This window comes from Amblyomma americanum, chromosome 8 (genome assembly GCF_052857255.1).
Source record: "Amblyomma americanum isolate KBUSLIRL-KWMA chromosome 8, ASM5285725v1, whole genome shotgun sequence".
Taxonomy (NCBI): Eukaryota; Metazoa; Arthropoda; class Arachnida; order Ixodida; family Ixodidae; genus Amblyomma; species Amblyomma americanum.
The window spans coordinates 73,991,270-74,003,494 of NC_135504.1; the positions used below are offsets into that span (position 1 = coordinate 73,991,270).

At 50.8% G+C, this 12,225-nt stretch overlaps 1 protein-coding gene across 2 annotated transcripts in view; it reads left to right on the top strand.

Moving 5' to 3' along the window:
• The window catches only part of Hel89B (histone acetyltransferase 1), a 211,609-nt gene that overhangs the window by 152,441 nt on the left and 46,943 nt on the right, over window positions 1-12,225 (top strand). For both annotated transcript variants that reach the window (XM_077635155.1, XM_077635154.1), the window contains exon 24: window positions 7,446-7,620. In XM_077635155.1, the coding sequence (XP_077491281.1) occupies window positions 7,446-7,620 (175 nt within the window). The remainder of the gene's footprint in view (window positions 1-7,445; window positions 7,621-12,225) is intronic.

A 12,225-nucleotide genomic window follows, 5' to 3' on the forward strand; every position in this document is an offset into this window, starting at 1 on the left:
GCTAGCTGTCTGTGTGAAGTTGTACGCCTCCCATGCGCTTCACTGCTACCTCTTTCCGTATTCGAGACAAAAGACTCTGCACAGATGAGTTCCACGAACTCTGACTACTGTTCAAGTTTGTGCGGCGGAAGACGTTCAAGAACAGTACGAATTCGAAACCAGCAGGTGCAATGTGCCGACTTGCGCAGAATTTCAGCATCGCAAGTTAAAGGGCTCCCTTTAGTCTTGAATTTCATTTTGTCTGATCAAGTTTTCGATCTCTCCTGCAGTTATGAATTAATAAGGTTCCACTGTACATTTTATATGGTGGCTTGGGTATTGGCGGTGAGTGCGAACGAGGTCTGAAAAATCTAGCAGTCGTTGCGATGCATCCGAAATTTCGGGCGCTCTTATAAATTGGCTCTATGGGCCATGTCGCGGTGACGCGAAAAAGTCTGAATAATCAAGCATGTCCGAAAAATGAGGCATCCGAATTTTTGGTCATTGACTGTGGTTTGAACTGGGGACGTATGAGTGATGTTCTACTGCTTTGCCGTCAGGCTGTGCCACCAGGTGGTGTCTGTGGCTTGATGCACGTGAGGAGGAGCACACTGAGCTCAGATTTTGGACGCTTATTGCGGACAAAAAGTTCGGTGAAAAGTGAAAAATTGGCCGACGATTGCGCTTCTTGGTAATGCGATTTTTGGGCACAGCTGCTGCATATGAAACACGCAGTGCCAAACAGAGGCGGCTCTGGGTATCAACTTCGGCAGCGCACACAGCGTTCTGTCGTTGAGCACTGTTCCATCTCTACCTTTTATTTCTGCAGTTATAAAAAATAACCTTCACTGGAAAACACGAAGAGGAAATCTCTGCCACTAACCTGAGCTACTGTGGCCGCGACAAGCTGGCAGTGTGGCTGGCTTGTTACGCGCCGATGCCATTGTACAGGCTGTTTCACAGTTAGAGGGAAATTCGGAGCGCGTCGCTTCGCGATGCGGCGAGCGCTGGAATCGCACCCTGCTGGGAAGCTCGCGCAAGCGCAGTCTGCGCTGGCGGCTGAGGGGCGGAGTCTCGCCGCGTCGTCTGCTACGGAGCGGGTGCGCTCTTCTCAGTCTGAAAGCAGGAACATTACAAAGGCAGCGCACGGCCTTCATCGTTTTTTTATGGGAACTGAGCAGGTATGGTAAAGAACATTTGTTAGTGCAACTTTTACTCTTCTATACACCACCTTTGACAGCATGCTTCTCCGCACCACGGTGACTCAGTGGTTAGTGCGCTTGAATGCTGAATCCAAATGCGCGGCTGTAGCGGCCGCTCTTCGGTGGTGGCGAAAAGCAAGGCGCCCCTGTTTTTTGCAATGTCAAAGCACGCTAAAGAATCCCAGGTGGGCGAAATTTCCGCAGCCTTCCACTACGGCGTCTCTCATAACTTGATTCGCTTTAGGAGGTTAAACCCTATAAAGCAAATCAAACCAAAACAATCAGCATCGTTTCTTGTTTTCCAAGATAGCAATACTAATTTCCTTACATGTGTGTTCTACCGTATTACCCGAGAAAACAAAGCAAACCAAAATTTGCAGCGCAATTTCTTGGTGTTTATTCCCCACAAAATTGAAAAAAGGAAACAGAAGAAAAAGATTTCGCACATCTGAGCTAATTGGACGGAATGAAATGTTAATAGTGATGGTGCAATGTTACTTAAACAAAATTCGTTAAATGTGCTGCACCCTGCCAAAGGGAATGGTTTCACAGCCCTCAGCCACCGATAGAGAATGGGCGTATAACGTTTGCAACTTCTCTCAGTATCTTGTCAGGTCCCCAGTGGCAGTGATGACAGCGCCCATTCGTGAGGGCAGAGAAGCATAGAGTGATTCAGTCAACGCCGTGTTCTTTCGCAGCTCGTCCCATTCGCTGCGAATGATGGACCAGAGGCCATCTTCGGATAAGCCTTGCAGAGAATGGCGCGCCAGGGAGGATTTCATTGAGCCCCAGACATTCTCAATGATATTGAGGTCCGGGGACTGGGGTGGCCAATCCAGGACGGTGACACCGCGCTCTTCTAACAGCTTGCTTACCACACCAGCGGTATGGATTGGCGACCGGTCGTGTTGAAATATGTAGTCCCCTTCCGGAAACAGGCCGTCAAGCAGGTGCGGAATCGACACATCGTCGATGATCCCTGCATACTTTGTAGCACAGAGCTTGCCTTCGAGGCGTATCAGTGGTCCAAGGCCATCTTTTGTTATGCACGACCACACGCTTACGGTTGTGCGGCCACTGGCAGCGACCCGTTGCATGTAGTGTGGATCGTATCTGAAAATAAAAACAAATGAGTTGTATGAACTGCCAATATCTAATACCGGATGTATGGGTTGATGTTTATAAGTTAATCTTGACAATATAATCGGTTCATGTCCACGGCAGTGATTTCCACTAAAGCCGTAATCACAGCACATCCACTTCCCCTAAACGGATATTGAAATCGCGAAAGAGATGAGAATAAGTAGTGCCATGGTTGACTTGCCTTACTTGATAACCAAATCATTCGGCCATACTTGGCTCAAAGATACTGTCACGTAGTGGTGACAATACTTTGAAGAACCAAGTTGCGCATTCAAAACAGACGACCACAGGAAAACACCAAGGAGACAGAAAGAGCGCTCTTCCTGTCTCCTTTGTGTTTTCCTGTGTTTGTCTCTTTTGAATGCGCAACTTGGTTCTTCAAAGCAATGCACCAACTAGCCCAACAAGAAGTTCTTGTAAACTACCAGGTGACAATGCCGATGGCGAAAAATGAGTAGGCTTGAAATTCACTGGTGTAAGCTTTTTATTAGGCTGTCTTGTGCCCACAGAAGAACTAAGCAATCGCCTGCGGCGATAGCAGCAAGGGTGCTCGGCGGTCGTCGATCTATACGAATGCCCGTTGCATTCGTCAGCGCTCAATTTAAAGTGGGCGAAGAACCGTCTAGATAACTGGCCTAGAGAACCTGGAAACGTCTCGAACGATACAGAAACAGTTGTGCCTCGCGTAATAATTCGGGAAAATCTCGGCACATCTCGCACATCAAAGAATGTGATAAAGCCGCGGCTCGCGACAACAAGCACGAACAAGGTCATTCCATGCACTACAATCACAGTGATAAGGCCGTGCGCCGGCGGCTGTTGAAGACGACAAATAAAGCTTCCAGTGGTTCATGGCATTACTCGAAGCGTTATATTTTTATAGACGACGAAACATTCATGTGCGCAATAGTAAACAAATTACACTGAAGCAGCGCGCGAGGAGAGCAAAGCTAATTATAAACTCATAATATCTTAATGTCATACATGAAAAACAATTCGTTCTAAAGAATAAGAGTAGGTAGTAGGACCGGTTGAAACAATAAAGTTATGCTGAACTGAATAGCTTACCGTGTCCTGGCTGGGCGCCATACTCGCCCTCTCTGGTTACACGAGGACGTGAACGTGGATTCGTCGCTAAAGACCACTGTCTTCCACTCTCTGGCCGTCCAACTTTGATGGTCTTGTGCAAAAGCAAGCCGCTTTTCTTTGTTTCTTTTGCGAAGTAGAAGCTTTTGAGCGGCCGATCGGCTGTTTAGGCCAGCAGCGTTAAGTCGACGGCTGACGGTAGCCTTGGAAGCATTCAAGTTCAAGCTCTTGCGGATTTCTTGCAGAGAGGCACGGGGATTGTCTGCCGCAGCTGCCACAATCCACAAATCTTCTTCCTCAGTTGTAGCCCTTGGTGGACGTCCTCGAGAGGCATCTTTGATGCGCCCTTCTTTCTTGAAGGCCTGTAAAATTCTGTTCACTGTCTTTATCGGACGACCTGTCGTCTCAGCAATCTGTTTCTGAGTGTAATTTCAAAAACAGAGGTGCACCATCTTCATCCTTTCGTTCTCTGGTACACGGGCCATTGAAAAAGACAAATAACTTAAAAGGATGGCTATATAACACGACTCTCGATCGAGTAGAAAGAAACGACCGCCAACTATCTTGAACAGTACAGAGTTCAAAAATGCTGCTTGCGCTTGCGAAGAATAATGCCTCCCACTATGACGAAAGCAATGAGATGACATCTACTATTTTATTTTAAGGAACGCTGAGTCACCGCCGCCTTCATCAGTATTACCGATTTCGACGTGCTGGGAATAAACACGGCATTTACTGATTCTCTTTATGCTTCTATGCCGCGCGAAATATGCATTGTCATCGGGACCGCCGTGAACAGAGGCTCATTCCGGAACATGACGTTTGTATTACCGGCAGCTACATGCTGTCCGGGGCAGTCAACTGCGGCCAAGAAGCAGTACTTTCAGAGCATATTCTGTAAACATGACTTCATAATATTCATTCGTTTTGTTGTGTCTGATCCATACGGCTGTACGGGATTGGTTTTTCTCTTTCGCGCTCCAAGTAGTAGCGCGTCAAATTTGTCTTCATCACGCTGCGTTTCTAGAACTGAACGATATCAGTACTGCGGTTTCGGAAAAGAAAATGTATAAATGAAGCATGCTGCGAATGCAGTTTATACAATAGCATTACTGCCAGGATCAGAGGTTGACGCGGCAAAACCTTTCTTTTCGTCTATAAGCTCAGCTGCTACAAAAAACGATGAGAGCCGTGGCCCTGCCCTTGCAATCCGCCTGCTTTTCGACCGAGCGGAGTGCACCCGCGCCGTAGCAGACGATGCGGCGAGACTCCGTCCCTCAGCCGTCAGCGCATGCGCTAGCTTCCCAGCGGCGCGTGATTCCACAGCTCGCCGCATCGCGAAGCAACGCGCTCCGAATTTCCCTCTAACTGTGAAACAGCCTGTACATTCCCCAGCAGGAAAAGTGCAATTTCATGTGTAAAAAAAAAAGGCTAATTCATTTGTGAATTGGTTCAGGGAATAAAAAATCATGAATAGCACTCTGTTTAGCTGGCTTGCTTGCATTGGCGGTTGCTTTACCGGATGAACAGTGTCGGAGCAAACTTGAGGTAATGTCCAGCGCGTGCCGGATTCCAAAACTACCAAACTATTTCCTTTTCGATTTGCCTTTAGTCAGGCGGGCTGCTCAGGACAGCGCTGTTTTGTCACCTTTTAGTATCTTCATTTTGCTCTCACTGCCAGCTTTGTGGTTGTTTTGTTGCGCGTGTCTTGCTTTGAGCTCTGTACGCGCGCAGTCATGCCATCCTGCAAGGAGCCATATAACATGGGGAGGGGCAGGAGGTGGGGGTCAACTTATGTTGGAGTCAACTTTTTTTTTTACGGTGTGTATTGCATGTTATGGCCACTGTTGAGTTTTTTTACGTGTTCGCGAGATTAGCGCACCTCTTTTTTGAAGCCTTATTTAGAGAAAAGTAGTGCGCAACTTACGCTAGTAAATAGGGTGTGCAATCTTATGCAATTTTGTTTAAGCCGTACTGCTGTGTAATATGTACTTTATCGGAGCTCCGGCTAGCTTTTATTGAATGAGGTTTTAGTGTATGTTGATCTGGGAGTCTTCCCTCTCATAATTAGACATTCAGGTAAATTAGTTATTTTCTGTTGCCCTACAAAATCTGAATTAATGGGTTTTTAATGTATTTGCAGCCAATTGTTATTACAGTCAAACCCACTTATAACATAACCGCTTTTAACAATATATATCGGATATAGCAATGGACAGCCACGGCACCGTCACCATTGCAATGTGTTCTATGGTAAAATAAACCGCTGGTAAAATAAACCGCTTATAACTATGCTATCATACTAGATTGTCAGTTATAACAATTAAATGTAGTCATTTGTAGCCAACCCTCAAAGAAAAAACTCGCAAACGCAGCTACCACGCCAGCCAAACTACGCTTACGCCGCAAAAAACGCGCGCGCGTATGCGGAGCCGTCCGCACAGCGGCCACAGCAGCTGCGAAAAGATCACGTGACGACGCATACGAGGCGAGGCGCATGGGGTGAGCTGGAGAAGCTTGTATGACTCGGAGGAGGAGAAAAGACGGGCACTTTCCTCTGGGCAGAGGTGGAGAGGGTAGGGAGGCGCTTCCTTTTGTTGCTTTTGTATCCGCACGGGGAGCAGTCCATTCTGAGGGTGCGCCGCCCGTTGAAAATGCGTCACGGCATTTCAGCGTAGGCTGCCCCATCTTTCCCACTTTCTTTGGCTCCTGGTTCACGAGCTGCACATGTTCCGAGGGCAGCGTACAACGTCAAAGCACATGCGTTGCCAGTGTGGTTTTTATCATCTGCCATCACCAGCCTCGGTCCTGCTGGTCTCCGGCTATCACTGGTCATCTGCCATCACCGGCTTCAGTCCTGCCACCAAACACGACTGCAGGCTTGCAGCCCATGTACGCAGGCGTGATTGCGTGCTTCAAGGCATTGTATCGCCGGCGTGTGTTGAGCAGGCTTGCTCTTAACCTGGACATTGCTGTGCGTGAATGCCGACCCACTCCAGACTTCAAGATTTCGCTCCTGATGGCTGTTCAATTCATTTTTGGGGCATGGGCAGAAGTCAGCTCCTCCACCGTCATGAATTGCTTCCAAAAAGCGGGCTTCGCTGGGGATATCGGTGACGCAGAGTGTCGCGAAGCTCCTGCCGATGGAGCGATTACAGAACTTTGGTCTACGGTGCACGGTGATGACGGCGACGCGGAAGGGCTTGAAGAATTCTTGCACGCTGACGATGCAGTCACCACAAACGAAGAATTGGGTGACGAGGCGATTGTTGCAGCATTCACCGTTCGCGGAAGATGATGACGAAGATGAACCGGAGCCTGTACAAGTTGTCTCTCATCAGGAGGCCTCAAGAATGATCGAGTCCCTGCGGGACTTCATTTTTGCAAAAAACCTTTCACTCGGACATGTCCAACATTTGGATGCCCTCCAGAACGATGTCAGCAAGATTGCCGCGAAGCAGTCGAAACTCACCGATTACGGGTTTGTTTCAGCAAAGAAGTGAGAAGTGCAAGCTATTTTGCCCTATTTAAATGCTTTCAAGTTTTCATGTTTTCTTTGTTTTTTTTTTCGGGCACTAAGGGATTTTTTAAGCTTAGAGGCAGCCGCAGCAAACTTCTCGTATCTTTTACAATGCCCCTTTCGGTGCCACCAAAACGATGCCTCGGCGGAGCTCGCATGTCACTTGCCGTCCGTGACCACTCTTTGCAGTTGTTATGCTTTTTTTCGTGCAACCCGTTTATAACAATTATCGATTATAACAATGGAATTTTCGTGGCACTTGAACATTGTTATAAGTTGACTCGACTGTATTTAAAATCTCTACAGAACCCATAATTACCACATGACTCTAGAAGGCCCATGAAGAGGGATCATTTTTCAAGGGCTTCCTTGGCAACACTTTCTCCGCAGGGGAAGAGGGCTTGTAGGAATAAATGCCTTTTGCCATATCTTCATTGGTGCAGTCGCAATTTTACGTCGCACCTCAACATGTCTCTGCGCCTGTGAACAGCAGTGCCCTTTCTCCTTCTCCACAGAGTGCGCAGCGGCAGAACGAGATCCAGCGGAGGGGCGCCGCGCAGGTTCTCTCGCTGGCTGCGGAGCACTTTGGGGCGGCCCTGCCCGAGCGGCTGCCCAGCCTCTGGGAAGCCACTGTGGAGCCCCTGCTGCGAGGAAGGAACTACATTGATGCTGCCTCTGAGGCATCTGCAGGTGAGGAGGCCCAAGGCCCGTGCACACCGAGTGTCGGTGCGCGGCCTACACACATCGCCAAAATCGCAATTGCTAATCGCGCAGTACGCAACACGCGCACCAAGTGTCGGAGCGCGGCCCACACACATTGCCAAAGTCATGATCGCTAATCACGGTATGCACTGAGTGTCGGTGTGCGGCCTGCACACATCGCCAGTCGCAATTGCTAATCGCGCAATACACAACACGCGCACCAAGTGTCGGAGCGCGACCTGCACACATCGCCAAAATCGTGATCGCTAATCGCGCGGTACTCACCGCACAGCACCGAGTGGCACAGCACGGCCCGCATACATCGCCAAAGTCATGATCGCTAATCACGCTACGCACCGTACACATCGAGGGGCAGTACGCAGCCTGCACACATTGCCAAAGTCATGATCGCTAATCGCGCGGTACTCACCGTGCGCATCGAGTAGCGGTGCGCGGCCCACACACATTGCCAAAGTCATGATCGCTAATCACGGTACGCACCGCACACATCCAGTGGCAGTACGCGGCCCGCACACATTGCCAAAGTCATGATCGCTAATTGCGCGGTACTCACCGTGCGCATCGAGTGGCGGTGCACGGCCCACACACATTGCCAAAGTCTTGATCGCTAATCACGGTACGCACTGCACACATCCAGTGGCAGTACGCGGCCCGCACACATTGCCAAAGTCATGATCGCTAATTGCGCGGTACTCACCGTGCGCATCGAGTGGCGGTGCACGGCCACACACATTGCCAAAGTCATGATCGCTAATCACGGTACGCACCGCATGCACCGAGTGTCGGTGCGCGGCCTGCACACATTGCCAAAGTCGCAATTGCTAATCGTGCAGTATGCAGCACGCGCACAAAGTGTCGGAGCGCGACCTGCACACATCGGCAAAATCGCGATCGCTAATCGCGCGGTACTCGCCGTGCCCATCGAGTGGCTGTGCGCGGCCCACACACATTGTCAAAGTCATGATCGCCAATCACGGTACGCACTGCATGCACCGAGTGTCGGTGCGCGGCCTGCACACATCGCCAAAGTCGCAATTGCTAACCGCGCAGTACGCAACACGCGCACCAAGTGTCGGAGCGCTAACTGCGCACATCGGCAAAATCGCAATCGCTAATTGCACGGTACTTGCTGTGCACATCGAGTGGCGGTGCGCTGCCCACAAACATTGCCAAAGTCATGATCGCTAATCACGGTACGTACCGCACACATCGAGTGGCAGTGCACGGCCCGCACACATTGCCAAAGTCGTGATCGCTAGTCACGGTACACACCGCACACACTGAGTGGCACTGCACAGCCCGCATACATCGCCAAAGTCATGATCGCTAATCACGCTACGCACCGCACGCATCGAGTGGCAGTGCGTGGCTAGCACACATTGCCAAAGTCATGATCGCTAATCACGGTACGCACCGCACGCATCGAGTGGCAGTGCGTGGCTAGCACACATTGCCAAAGTCATGATCGCTAATCACGGTACGCACCGCACACATCGAGGGGCAGTACGCGGCCTGCACACATCGCCAAAGTTGCAATTGCTAATCGCACAGTATGCAACACACGCACCAAGTGTTGGAGCGTGACCTGCACACATCGCCAAAATCGCGATGGCTAATCGCGCAGTACTCACCGTGCACATCGAGTGGCGGTGCGCGGCCGACACACATTGCCAAAGTCATGATCGCTAATCACGGTACTTACCGCACACATCGAGTGGCAGTGCGCGGCCCGCACACATTGCCAGTCATGATCGCTAATCACGGTACACACCGCACGCACCGAGTGGCACTGCACGGCCTGCATACATTGCTAAAGTCATGATCGCTAATCACGCCACGCACCGCACGCATCGAGTGGCGGTGCGCGGCCCACACATATTGCCAAAGTCATGATCGCTAATCACTGTACGCACCGCACACATCGAGTGGCAGTACGCGGCCCGCACACTTTGTCAAAGTCATGATCGCTAATTGCGCGGTACTCACCGTGCGCATCGAGTGGTGGTGCGCGGCCCACACACATTGCCAAAGTCATGATTGCTAATCACGGTATGCACCGAGTGTCGGTGCGCGGCCTGCACACATCGCCGAAGTCGCAATTGCTAATCGCGTAGTACGCAACACGCGCACCAAGTGTCGGAGTGCGACCTGCGCACATCGGCAAAATCGCGCGGTACTCGCCGTGCGCATCAAGTGGCAGTGCGCGGCCCACACACATTGCCAAAGTCATGATCGCTAATCACGGTACGCACCGCACGCATCGAGTGGCAGTGCGCGGCCCGCGCACATTGCCAAAGTCGTGATCGCTAATCACGGTACGCACCGCATGCACCGTGTGTCGGTGCGCGGCCTGCACACATCACCAAAGTTGCAATTGCTAATCGCGCAGTACGCAACACGCGCACCAAGTGTCGGAGCGCGACCTGCACACATCGCCAAAATCGCGATCGCTAATCGCGCAGTACTTACCGTGCGCATCGAGTGGCGGTGCGCGGCCGACACACATTGCCAAAGTCATGATCGCTAATCACGGTACGCACCGCACGCACCGAGTAGCAGTGCGTGGCCCACACACATTGCCAAAGTCATGATCGCTAACCACGGTACGCACCGAGTGGCAGTGCACGGCCCGCACAGATCGCCAAAGTCCGGTACGCACCTCGAGTAGCGAGCTGTGGCCGCACAGCAGTGAATAAATCCCGCCAGTTGTAAACAGATCTATGTGAATGCATTTTTCGTGCTTCTGCATATGAATTTAGTTAGTTTGGATGATAGAAAATTTCGTATGATACAAATTTTTTCACGACCCGGTGAGATTCGTATCACCGAGATTCTACTTTAACTGCATTTATTGTATGGCTAGAATTCTAGCAAGATGAATGAAATTTTCTCGTTCAGCAAATGCAGAGGGAATATCAGTGAGCAGGTAGTTGGTAAAATCGGCCTAGTTGGAAGTCGGGAAATGGAAAATTTTAAAATAAACCGAATCAAAGAGCCACCAAGCTGCAATGCTTAGCACAGGCAATCTGAAAACCGACGGGAGCCTGCAGTAAAAACTTGAATGAAACATGGAACTCAAAAAAGAAAAAAAGATGACCCAGAATTGACTCCCTTGTATATGATTTGTATACCGTGTTTACTCGTGTAATGAACCCACCCCACAGCTTTGTTGAGAATTTACTTTTAAAAAAGAAAGTGTTAAGGGGCGCTCACATTAGCGGGAAAACGCGCAACGCCGGGCGTTTCCCGCGTGCCGCTTCCCGCCCAAGCCGGTTTTTCTCCCGCGGACAGCCTGCTCTCCCGTCCCGCGGAGCGATGGGTTCGGTACCTATTTTTCCCGTGCCGGTGATTAAGGACAGCCAATGGGCGCCGACCGTGAACCGTGACGTCGGTCCCAGCTCAGTGACCCCTTCGGCGGCGGCGGAGGCTGTGCGCGTCCGGCCGGCCGGCCCCGGCCGGCCGGGGCACTCGGCGGCTGCTTTGCCAGGGCGACGGGAGGGGAGCTAGCAGGGTGCGCTTTCCAGTCTTCTCTAGTGTCACGTGACTATCCCCTTCTCTTTCTGCTCGTTCGGGTCCTCCCTCAGCGCCTCCTCTCTCCACATTCCAAGACAACCGCAGCGAGAAAACGCGCGTAGTGTGAGCGTCATTCCGAGGAGCTGCGAGGCAGCGTCGACGTTGACGCTGTGCCGGCGCGGGAAGCTTCCCGCCAGTGTGAGCGCGCCTTTAGACATTTTTAGGGTGCTCCTTCGTTTCGCACCATCTGCAGTGCAGAACTTGGCAGTGCGCCAAGATGTTGCACACAGATGATATCATGGCGTGTTTATATTTTTTGATGAAATCTCCTGCAGGGGTGGCATGCTTGGAGCACTTGGCAGAGCACCAAGGTGCTGTGTGCCTTTGACAGGAATGCCAATGCCAGTGATGGCTTGCTCGGCGTGCTGCCGTGCACACAGCTGTGCCAGTGCTTGCCCCAGAGAGCGCTCAAGAATCAAAGAGGAGCATAGTAGTTTGAAAAAGAACTCTATAAAGCGTTCTATACTCTGTAATGTTATGAAAGAAGTGGAATCTTCTGAACACCAAGCATTTTGGCAAGCTCGAGATTGGGAGCTAAAATGCTAGCCCCTCACACACCGCCATTAACGCTTACACATTCACATTATGCACTCTTAACTGACCTGCGAGTATTGTTTAAACCGAAAAATTGCGAAAAAGTCGATTTTTGGAAAAGTGAATATTCTGACAGTTTGTGTCATAAGCTACCTGTACTGCAAATATCAGCTCCTAATTCGTCGCGAAAGTACTTCAAATTAAATATCGAACAAGCCACGGCAGCCGCTGAGCTGCGAGAAAGCGCAGAAAATACCCCAACTTCGAGCGGATGCCGTTTCTCAGCCAGCGAGCCGAGCGCCGCCCTCTTAGTCTTGTTTTGTTCGTGAATTCTTGCTCTTTTTTTTTGCCTCCTCCGACGACTGTGGCGGCAGCATGGTGGAAGCGTGGCTCGCTTGTGATTGGGGCCCTCAAAGCGCCTTTCGAGCTTCCCGCGTTTGAAATGGGAGGCTGCAATTGGGCGAA